Consider the following 12,611-nt stretch of genomic DNA (forward strand, 5'->3'; position numbering starts at 1 on the left):
ATGCAGGATGTTAAATATTTAAAAATTTCCACATAAAATTTAAAATGTTTCGTATACTTCAGTTGTGCAAATAATGAGTTAAGGTAAGAAATACTGCATGCAAATAAAAAGAAAAAATTGTTTTGATGAATGCTCATCACTTAATTGCCATTATAATATGATAATGAAGAATAGACCTTCTAGCATACAGCTTGGTTGCAAAATAAAATGAAACACCCTGTGGCATAAAGCAGTTAAACATTTATATAAAAATTTAAGTCATTGCTTTAAGGTCTCTTGGCACTAGCAGTACTTTGATGTAGACAGGAACTTCAAATAGTCAGAAATAACATAAAATCTACAGCAGCTGCCTGATGAAGAAAAAAAGTTACACTGTTGCAAATAACTTGGGTTTGTTTGCAGGCTTTGGGGGAAGCACAGAACACAGCACAAAGACAGACAGGGAGATTATAGTGTGCGAGCTTTTGTTTGCAGAAAATACTGAAAGCTTGGGGAACCACTATAGCAGACCCTTTGCACAACACTTCAGAGGCTTCAAAAACTGACTGACAGTCTAGTGCTGAAACGGGACTTTGTTCAGACTAAACAGCGTTGCACTGATTCACAGTCAGCAGCATTTATGGGCCTGGTATCTACATGAGTTTTGAAGCGATGAGTGAAAGACTTTATTTGTACCACTAGGCACAAAGAAAGAATTTGATTAATAGAAAATCTACACTCTTTCAATGAACCTGTCAATGTTTTATTAAATGCTACAATGGCCAGACAAAAATTGAATATTCACATCACATCCTGGATATTTTTCTCCATTCATAAACAGGGTTTTATTGAATTCTTGTCTCACACTAGCTCTTAGAGCGACATTAAAAAAATCTCAAGTTGATTAGGGTGTTGGAACATCCTATGATTTACTCCACAGCAGTAATGGAAAAATAACAGCATTCTGACAAAAAGACAACTATGGCTACACTCCAGAGATGTGTGATGTGGTTTTCAGAAAACAACAACATGTCCCCAGGCATCTTGCCTGAAACTCACCCTGCTGAAAGTCTGTTAGGGTCCCCTTTATTACAGGAGACAGAGGCAATTCTGTGAAATAAATCCTGGTGCAATTATGCAGGCTGACCGCCAAACCCTAGCATAGATAATACACGGAAACAGATGATTTTGCTATATCATTTATGCATAGTTGGTCACACACCAAACCTAACCCCAGCTTAAGTTCCACAAACTCAAATTGATTTAAACAGGCACACTGATCCAGATGGTTGATGCCACAAGAATCCCTGAATGCCCAGAGATTATAAGACGAAAGGAAGTGAAGCATTCACATGAGTGCACAAAATTACAAACACATACCGAAACCTTCAGTGAATACCAAATAGAAAAAAGAAACAGAGCAGCTATTTGCCCACTCAAAGAAAGGTTAGTTCTGCTAGGAATGCTGAACTGTGCAAAATCAAATTTTCCAGAAGAATTTTATTGCCAAAGTGTTATCCAGTAATTACTTGGTTAACATTATTTACTAGTAAGGATGCGATCATGGATGGAGAAAATTTCCAGGGTCCAGATTTAGTGCATCATGCACCAGGCTATACACATTTGATCAAAGCCTCTTCCAAAACACACTTCTAACATGATTACCAACTTCATGATAATTCAATGTAGTGTCACAACTAAGAGCTTTCTTATTAATTTACATAGTGATTAATGACATCAAGATGAATATAAAGCAGACATAACCAGATACTGACTCACATCCATATGCAATGACTGATTGCAGATCATCAAAGAGCCCCTGAATCCTGAAATTGCTGCCCTTCTGTCTCAGCTGAAGTGTTATAAAGCATCAGCACCCGACAATTCTGCAGCGCAGAACAAAAACACTCTCTTCTACACTTTGATACGAACAAGGCTGTGAAATACAACTGCCATAAAACTTTATTTTGATGGCAATGCAATGTCTTTGAAAATATCATCAAAACTCCCTTTCACTGCATCTTTGCGCACACACGATCTTGTGGCGTGTAAACTCTGATGCAGTGCCATCTGCAAAATATACATCAGAGGGTAGGGGGAAAAAATTCACTGGCTTTAGTTGCATAATGCTTGAGTGGTAACTGCATGTAACAGGGGCTTTTTGACAAGAGCAAAGTTAAATCATTAGTATAATAATCAGGGAAAGGTATTAAAGTGTGTATTTCTGAGTGCCTCACCGTGGGCGTCACGATAGTAGGCATGAGTGACACTGCGGAATCGCTCCTGTCCAGCTGTGTCCCAGATCTGCAGATAATTAGAGAGAAAGGTAATCATTGAATAGAAGAAGTAGTTTCCATCTTTTTAATAAGCCTTATGTTTGCTCAGTGAGCTGGAAGGTGCTCATTGAGAAACCATCTATTCAATTCACTCTGTGAATTTGGATAATCATGGAATATGATAATTAGATCTGTGTGACTCTAACTAACACAGCACTGAAAAAGAAGCTGTAACTCTCAACAGCACCAACGGCTGGCATATCAAAATGGTTATGGCTACTGTGCCAATTGTTTCCTGTGTACAGACACAAAGAAACAGTGGCAATAATAAGAGTTGTGTTACTCTATAGCTGATATATGTAGGTACTACATTAATTCTATCTTATTCTTCTTATTCACCAGCTAGTCAGTTTCACCAGTGTGCTGCCTGTTCCTGGTGAGGTTGTGTTAAGTGGCTTTATTAAAAATTGTTGCTGAAAACAAGGTTTGAAACAATGCTGTTATGAGGTGAGATACCAAACCAGCCACATACCACAAAAACTATTTGCTAGAAGCTGCTAAAACATCCCCCAAAGCTGAGGAAAATAAGACAGCGATAGGTGTCTTTGGCCACTGCATGCACCCCTTTTTGCACATAATTTGATCGATTATTATTAATATAAAAATATTACCTAATCTGCAGCTTGAAAATCAAACCATAGATTGGATATATATAGTAGAAAAATGTCTTGTGGCACATTTATTTTTATGGTCTGCATCATAGTATTGAATAGACCTGTGGCTGATATAAATTTGTCCAATTTCAGACAAATTGGCTCATGAAGTCTTTCTCCCAAGAGTACTGTCTCTCCTCAGTGTTTGGCTCCAATGGTAGTAATATTTTCTACTTCTACAGCAGACCTGTAATAATGACCATATCACTTGGTTTATTATAAATAAATAAATACATTCATACAACATGATTTTTAGAACTTTTGTCTATAATCTGCACCTTTGTGGGGACAGGTACTGTATATGATGTTTTTGGAGTTCTTACCTGGAGCTTCACTTTGACTCCATCAATGTTCAGGACTTTATTCTGGAAATGAAAGCCAGAAATGATGTAAGTAAGCAGTGATGTAAGTGACAGTACCTAAATTTAGGCATGTTTCCCAAATAGCAACAACTCTTTTCTATGTATGGCAGAAACACCCTGAAGTGTGTATTTGTGTCAGACAACTGGCTTAACAATCTCTTCCCCTCATCCTCTAGTCTCTCCCTTCCACACTCTCCTCCCCACTCTCTATCAATATTGCATGTCTGCACCTTACTTTGGCCCCTTTTTGAAGAAGCCTTGCCTTCTTCCTCCAGAGGATTAACCCCCTTTGCTCTCCTTGCCTGCCCCTGTTTCTTTATCTTAGGGAGACATTCCTCTGATCTGATTCAATCTGCTCCAACACGCTGCACAGTGAAACTCAGCCAAACGTGCACACCAGGTTTGAAGTTGACAATGTCTTGACAGCAGGGTGCACATAGGTTTCACACCCTTCCATCAGGTTTTTATTTTGTCTAAATGATAAAAGGAGCTGCTCTTATTTTATAGGAATAGTGGTTTTCAATCCTATAATCAATACTAGTCACTGTAGTCCATTTGCACACCTAACCTATGAGAGAAATTTACACAAACATAAATCAGCTTTGCTGTATGCCTTCTACCATGATCATTGCTCATGTGCTGACAGATAAAGATTACAGCTTATAGTGGCATGAAAAGTATTTTCCCACTTTCTGATTTTTTAGTGGTTTGCATATTTGTCACACTTACATGTTTCAGATCACCAAACACATTTTAGTATTAGACAAAGAGAACTTGAGTAAATAGAAAATACAGTTTTTAAATGATGATTTCATTGATTAAAGGAAAAAAAAAAAAAAGCTATTCAAACCCACATTGCCCTGTGTGAAAAAGCAAATGCTCATGAATTTTATTCTCTACCAGACAATCCTGAATCCAGAATGTACAGCAATCAGTTCATGCCCTGAAGCTCGAGCTTCAGCTACTGGGGTTACGCAGCAGGAAAATGAGCTGAAACACACCAACAACTCCAACTCTGAGTGACTAAAAAAAATCCAACAAAAAGAAAATAAAAATTTTGGAGTGGCCTAGTCAAAGTCCAGACTTAAATCTGATAGAAATGCTGTGGCATGACTGGCCGTTCATGCTCAAAATCCTCCAGTGTGGCTGAATAAAAACAATTCTGCAAAGAAGAATGGGCCAAAACTCATCCACAGCGATGTGAAAGACTCATTTCCAGTTATTGCAGTTCTTGCTGCAACAGTGGTACAACCAGTCATAAGGTTTAGGAGGCAATTACTTTTTCACATAGGGCCAGATAGATTTGAATAGTTTTGATTTCCAACAACTGAAACTGATGAAAATGAAATTAATTCTGTTGTTATTGAACCATGAACCAAAAAAAAAAAAAAATCATCTAATAAAAATGACAACTTTCACCAGACTTATTACATTTCTTCCTGGGAGAGAAATAAAAGTCTGTAAGAAATGTCGTGGCATTTATTCTCGTAATCACTGATACATTTCACTAAAACCAGAAAGCTCAGACTTATGGGGCATGAGGGATGCATGTTCTACATTTTGGGTGCACCAGCAGTGACTTTGCTCTTTAGATTTTTAAGACCAAAGTGGTGAAACTAACAGATTGCCATTGCCACCCCTATTATCCATCCATTCATCTTTGGCTGTTTGCAAGCTGCAGGTGGAAGAGTCTATGCAGACCTGCCCAGACACTTCTTGTCTCACCTTTCTCCTCTAGCTCTCAGCAAAACTGAAGCATTCTCAAGCCAGCTGAGTGTTTCCTGGTTCTGCCCCAGGATCTCCCACCCTAATTGGACATACACGAAAAACAGCTCACACAGGAGGAATCCAGGAGGCATCCTTGTTAGATGCCAGAATCACTGTAACTGGGTTTTATTCAGAAGAACAGCAGCTAAGGGTGGAGTCAGAGACAACTTTGAGGAAGCTCATTTCCATATCCATGACCTTATTCTTTCAGTTACTACACACAGCATGTGGCCACAGGTTATGGATAAATTGACACGTTTAACTCACATTAACAAAACTTTGATGTACTTGAACTTCTCCACCTAGGCAGCAACATATCACCAAACCAGAGTGGGAACTATGGTTCTCAGGCTGGGAGGTGCCAATATTCATCCCAACCATATTGCTTTGGGAAACCTGGGGAAAAATGATAAGCACTGACGGTTCAGTCTCTTCTAATGTAAACACCACATTACATTTGTGTGTGTGTGTGTGTTTGTGCAAGTATAACAGATATACTAAAAACACCACAGTTACAGGCAAATATTACTTAAGTACTCTTAAGCTGGGGGCTTGAGTTAAATCAAAAGCATCAAAGGATGAGGATGATTTTCCATTTAAACATCAAGGTTTATCTCTCGAGGTAATGTGCCTTTCTTATGCTTGAATGATTTATAGGTCAGTGTTAAGCGGCTTAACAAATAAAGAGTAAAACAATTCTGAAACTGAGAGAAAAAAAGAGCCACTTTAAAAGATCTGTTGAAAGCCTGGAGAACTACAGCATTACTCAAGACTGCTTTTAAAAATGACAACAAAGCCCGGCTCAAAGTCTGGAAACAAATTATAAAGAGATGAGGGGTGGCTCAAGACTTTTGCACAACACTGTATTTCCTCACACTGAATTCCTGTTTTCTGTGAGTTAATGTCTGCTAGAAGAGATCAAGACGTTCCTTGTTGTTTTACTATGGCAATGTGCATTACGTCACCCGGTGCTGTGGCAATGCTCAAAAGCCTCCTTCAACCATCGTCCCCGCTGGTATATTCTGAGAGTTGCGGATGACCTTCTAATTCCCTGATCCCTGAGGAGAAACCGAAGATATTCAAGCCCTGACAAGATGCTGCTAATCCTCCAGCAGGGCACTTAGAAATAGATATGGTCTTTGTTAACATCTTCAGCTGATCTACCTCCCTGAGAGTCACAAAGGAGGAATGCCATAAATATTCATGGGGAACTCGAGCTTGAAGCTACTTTGTAAGTGTTTTCTGATGGGAATCAGAGTCTCAAAGGACTGCTTCCTTGTTGTTGTGTCTAAAAACTACCCATAATGTGCGTGGAGGGTTCATGAATATTTAGTGACCCAGAAAAAATAAAATAAAAACACTGGGGGTAAGTATTTTGGGTGGTTACTCTTGAGGCTTGATTGCACTGATAATTATGTTGGATTTGTTAATAGGAAATCAGGCAGAACAGAATGTAATAACTCAGGCTTAATGATCACAGAAAGTGTGGACTGATCTGGATAAAATATACGGTATTTGAGCAGCTTGTTTAACAGAGTCAACTTTTGTAGGACAGGAAATTTAAGTATTGTAGATTAAAAAGGGTCAATCACACTCTGACACCATTTACACTTTAGACTTTCTCAAGCTACAACTTCCAGGCTGACACAGCTCTGCTCTGTGTAATTACAATTGGCTCACAAGAGGCTTGAGAAGTTGAGAAGCCTGCACTACTTTCAGGTCAATATCAAACTCTGAGCTACAGCAAACACCCTCTAAGACGAGGATGTCTTCAAATATAAACTGCTTTACGAGTCAAATGCTGGATGTAATCTTTTCCCCAATGGTACATGAGTGAGAACACACATCAGTACAGAATGACTAACTGGACTTCACAGGGATCATAAATTACAAATGTATGAGGAGCTTTCAGGGGGGGCCTGTGAAGTGTGAGCCAATAAAACACTGATGACTGTGGCATGAGGCAACTAACACGAGCACAATGTCACAATGTCCTTCCAACCCCATTACAAAATGAGTACTATTATTTTCCAAGGCTTAAAGAAAAATTTGCTTCCAGTGACCCTGCTGGGTGAATTTCAGACACCCCAGTCATAATTTTTGATTGGAAAACTGTTGAGTGTTTGTAAGGTAACCTTCACAATCATGTAAAACACAGATTTTACATTTTGCGGCAGCCATTATGTGACCTCCTTCTCAAGCTGTTGCATTCACAAGATGTTCAGTAAACTTGACCTCTGACCTCAAATGATATTTGTACATTTTAGTAGATGCATCTGTGGTAACAATTTGAAAATCCTATCAGCCCTTCAGGCTGGCAGCAGGTGGCGGGTGGCGTAGACAACCAACTTTGTGAACACGATAACTTTAGAAGAAGGCAACGTAGGATTTTCAAATTGATACCACAGATGCATCCGCTAAAACTCCTGGAGGACTTCAAAAATCAGTGACTTTGAGGTCAGAGGTCAAGTTTACTGAACATCTTGTGAACGCAATATCCCAAGAAGAAGTCATGTACAATTTTTAAACCATGCCATAGGTGTATTTACTCAAGACGGATATCATATAGGCTTCACATACTGTTAGCTTAGCTGCATCTCTAACACTCTGGAATTTGGCAACCTTTACAGAATTCATGCATTTTTTTTTTTTTTTGCAGGTTTCTCAATGGCTCAGTATAATTTGTAGCTATACCGGAGCCACTGTTTCAGTCTTGAGGGGTAATAATAAAAAAGATTATGCATGAGAGAAACAGTACAAGCCACTATCTAAAAAACTGTAAATCAAAGGAGAATGCAATGGTTTGCAAATAATTTTAAGCCTTCATATTCACATTAAAAACAGCACAAAGGCAGTATATAAATAATCATGATCATCTAGAATTTGAGGCCACTGACACAATTCCAAAGTTGGGACAAGTGCTACAAAAGACTAGAAGTCAAGTTCCTATCATCAAAATCAAAAGCAGATATTTTTCTGTTCTTTAATGTGGTGTATATGGCCCCCTGCATTCAAAACAAATATCAGAAATAAAATCCCTGAGGTAATAAGATAAAAAAACTGCCGGCAGGCATACAGTACAGAAAGGCAGAATTCTACAGTCAAATCTGCTCCAAGCTGTCAGGTTTTCTAAGTTCTGCTGACAGAGAAATCCTGTATGTTCTTACACATACTGCGCAAAAACATTCAGTCCATTCAGTACACTCTCTGGGGTCTGCTACAGAAAACAGAAGAAAAAAAGGTTCTTTTGGCTGCTCCCTCATTCACAAGGGGTCACCACAGTCACTCTGCAGTTTTTTTTTCCCTGGATGTAGCCCCAAATGGATTTGTGTCTGCTCCAAAAAAAAAAAAAAAAAAAAAAAAGATGTATTGGTCATGATTATGAGGAGTTCTGTCTTTGTGGACATAATGCAAAACTTAATGTCCTCTCTGCATCTTTTTTCAATTCACATCTTAAGTTAGATCTGTGTTGTGGAAACTACAAAGAAAGTACAAAGGAAGTCACTGCTTTAGCCAAGTACACAGTGTATTGTATTTATAACAGGTGTACCTCAACATCAAGTTCAAATTCAAATTTGATTTCAGGAAACTTAATCAGCCAAAAGACAATGATTTTTAAGACATGCCAGAATCATAAATATGTAATTGTAAATACAGTCACTAGCCACTTGATTACGTGCACCTGTTCAGCTCCTTAACACAAATATCTAATCAGCAAATCACACGAACAACTCAATGCATTTAGACCTGTAGAAAGACATTAAGTCAAGAAAACTTGCTAAAGTTCAAACTGAGCATCAGAATGGGGAAGAAAGGTGATTTAAGTGACTCTGAATGTGGACGCTTTCTTGAACATGACAATGAGTTCACTGTACTCAGATGGCCTCCTATGACCAGATCAATCCTTTTTTCTAAGATTAGGTTTAAAACTTTCCTTTTTGATCATGCTTATAGTTAGGGCTGGATCAGGTGACCCTGAAACACCCTTTAGTTATGCTGCAATAGGCCTAGAATGCTGGGGGAGAGGGGGAGGGGATCTCATGATACACTGCATATTTCTTTTTCATTCACCACTTGTCACTATGTGTTTTTACACCACTCTGTATTTAAGCATTAGTATTAATAATCTCTGGCTCTCTTCCACAGCTTGTATTTTGTCCCGTCTCTCCCCCAGCCCCTACCAGGCGCAGCAGATGACTGCCCCTCCCTGAGCCTGGTTCTGCTGGAGGACGCGCCTATTAAAGGGGAGTTTTTCCTTCCTACTGTCGTCAAGTGCTCACTCACAAGGGGTTGCCTGATTGCTGCGGTTTTCTCTGTATTATTGTTTAGCTTACAATATAAAGGGCCTTGAGGTATCTGTTGCGATTTGGCGCTATATAAATAAAACTGAATTGAACTGAATTGAATACAAGAGCAATTTTGAGATATGGTGGAACAGGAGATTATCGTGGATGTGCAGCTGACAAATGTGTAGCAACTGTGTGATGCCATCATGCCAATATAGACATTTCTGAGGAATTTTTCCAGAGCCTTGTTGAATCTATGCCATGAAGAATTACGGCAGCTTTGAAGGCAAAATGGGGACTGAACTGGCAGTAGAAAGTGTACCTAGTAAAGTGTCTAGTGAGTGCAGGAAGCTTACAGCTTTCATATCTGACATTTACTACATGACAATTTGTAGCTTCTTCGTATCTCAGTGCAATTATGAATTTACCGTTATTTCCTTCAGATGCTACACGTAAAGTGTAAGCAGACACGGTAAGAGCCCTGTTATTTAAGGCTGATTACAGACATTTCATTTTCTATGGGAATAAATGATCATTTATAGACATCCAGTTATTGAAGCATAAATGAACACATAGATCCTCTCTTCTCCACATTCTGAGTACAACTTGGTCAGCATTTTCAAGCCACAAGATACAAATTCAAAAATATTGCACTGCTTATTAAGATGCAATGAAAATCCTCTTGAAGACACAGAAAACACAATAAATCACATTACACCAGACACACATACAGTGCAACCTATAGAAACTATGGGATTTGTTCATTGATAGGCTAAACTTGCTGACCCTGCACAGTTAATAGCGAGGCCATAGTTACTGCAGCAATAATGTTTTAATCTGCAAAAAATGTCTGCAAAGCAGTGAATGAGTAGCATGAAATGACTAAAAATATTCAGGGCTAAGAAATAATAAATACGTTTTTGTGCACGACTTTGATTGAAAAAGTCCGCGTCCTGAAGCACCTCTGACTGTGTATTCAGTGTAATAGCTAGAACCTTTGCTGTTATTGACTTTCCCACTTGGGTGATCTGACAAAGTTCAAGACAGAGACTAATTGAAAGAGCAGAAGGTCTTAGGGGCATTTCAGATGAAAAACTGCAAACTGCAGCAAACTGTTATATCTGCTACCATTATATATATGCTTCTTCAGTGTGCTGCAGAACACTATGGCTGGACAAAACAAAAATGCAATACAAAAAGAGCAACAGCAAAGAACATGAAAAAAAGCTTGGGATCTATATAACAAAGAATTCTGGCCGTACAGCATTGGTTAAAATGCACGACATACAGGCATACTCCCAGCGGACCACCTTAAGACACTTTTTTTCTGGCTAACTTTTTAGATTTGTATTCCAAAAACTGTAAGAGCTCAAGATTTGATAGGTGTCTGTTCAAAGAAGGACTTTTCCCATTTTTTTTTTTTTTAATTGATCAGGCCTTGTATTTGATGCATCATCTGTAACTTATAGAAGCATGCTCAGACAAAAAAAAACAAACAAAAAAAAGTGCAGTGATCCACACTCTGTTTTGTAAAAACCCTCAAAGAAAACCCTCTCAAGAATTTGATATCTGTAAGGACAACAGAAACAATCCCTCCAGCTCCAGTATGGAGGCATAAAAGGCATCAAAATACAACAGAAACTAGCTTCCCTTTGCTTTATGTTTCTTAACAATCTCTGTTTCTCATCGCTCATTGAGTGATGCTTCCATATTCTGACAATTCACCCCCCACCTCTTTCATGTCATCATTAAATATTCATGGTGCTCCTCAGGGCTCGCCTCTCTAGATTGGAGTGACATTAGGGCAGCAGGTGGCAAAGCTGCTCGTCATTAATTACAAACACATCCCTAGGCAGGTGTGAACCCTCACCCAATACTTTTAATTTAGTAGGGACCAGGGCTTGTGAAAAACACAGCTAAATAGCTTAGCCTTAAAATAACAATGGTGACAAGCGAGCAATAGGTACTGTCACATGCATTTACAGTGATATGAAAATGTTTCTGTACCCCAGGCTGTGAATAATGAGCTGATTTCCAAAAATGCATAAATCTGTTTTTAAGCAAAACACCCCCCCCCCCCCCCCCCCACACACACACACACACACACACACACTTTTCCTTTTACAGTTTCAAAATGGAAAGGAGGCCAAAAGCAAAAGTTTTGCAGAGCTCAGTAACACCACCTTCGGCTAATATCACAGCACGCAGAGGGCTTTTTGTAGCAGCTAGAAGTCTTTCAGTTCCTGTTTTGTTTGGGGGATTTTCTCCTATTCTTCCTATAAAAGCCTTGCAGTTCTGTTAGATTCTTGGGCTCTTTTACACGTACTGCTCTTTTGATGCCCGGCCACAAATTTCTAATGGTGTTTAGGTCCAGGGATTGTGAAGGACATGGCAGAACCAGAACTTAAAAAACAGTGTTTCCAGAATTTCCTGGTGAATTGTACCTCATACTAGTGGCTGCGAAACAAAGAAAGAAGGATCAGTCCACACCATGCTTAACAGTTGGTGGGGTGTTTCTTTCTTCCTCGTTATATCGGAACATATGTTTGCTTATGGTGGCCAAAAAACCCCCCAAAAAACAAACTTAACTTCAGTCCACAGAACAAGCTTCAGGCTCATTTAGATATTAATTTGCAAACTTCTGATGCTGAATTTTGTGGTGAGCTTTCTACTGATGCCTCTTCCATGAAGGTCTTCTTTGGGTAGGTGTTGCTGCATAGGGCACACCAGATTTTTGCCCTTCTATTATTTTCACTCTGCAGTTACAGAAAGCAAAGTATTACACTAACCTTAACCTTCTTCTCAGTTAACTCAATTCACAGTAAGATTTTGCTCTTTTTTGCGACTGTACATATAAATATTCATGCATATTGAGTCTCTGTTTTATTCCTTGTTTTGTGTCCAAATGTGCATTTTAGGCCCCAATTTATCTCAATTATTTTTAAAGAAGAAAATACATTACTGCCACTCGCAGTGCATGACTATGCTTGGCACTTTTATTCCACCTACTCAGAAAAGGCAGGCGGGCAGACAAACTGGCAGGCGGGAGAGTGGATAATGGAGAAATCACTCAGCCATCTTGACACAAACTACCAAACAATAAATAATAATAATAATAATAAAAAAAATATACATGCTGGAAACTACTGACAGATGCAAACATTATCAGAAAGGCAATGCAATGTCAGTGACATCCACACTGACAGGTGATACATCAAAGAGAAGCGG

The 12,611-nt window shown here is 38.9% G+C and overlaps 1 protein-coding gene across 1 annotated transcript in view; it reads right to left on the reverse strand.

The window, feature by feature from the left end:
* The window catches only part of LOC115784523 (ras-related protein Rab-26), a 68,403-nt gene that overhangs the window by 39,591 nt on the left and 16,201 nt on the right, over positions 1–12,611 (reverse strand). Inside the window, exons 3-4 of the mRNA XM_030735777.1 lie at positions 3,292–3,333; positions 2,217–2,283 (exon numbers count right to left, since the gene is read on the reverse strand). Coding sequence (XP_030591637.1) covers positions 2,217–2,283; positions 3,292–3,333 — 109 coding nt within the window. The remainder of the gene's footprint in view (positions 1–2,216; positions 2,284–3,291; positions 3,334–12,611) is intronic.

The sequence above is a fragment of the Archocentrus centrarchus genome, chromosome 8, assembly GCF_007364275.1.
Source record: "Archocentrus centrarchus isolate MPI-CPG fArcCen1 chromosome 8, fArcCen1, whole genome shotgun sequence".
In the NCBI taxonomy this organism is placed as follows: Eukaryota; Metazoa; Chordata; class Actinopteri; order Cichliformes; family Cichlidae; genus Archocentrus; species Archocentrus centrarchus.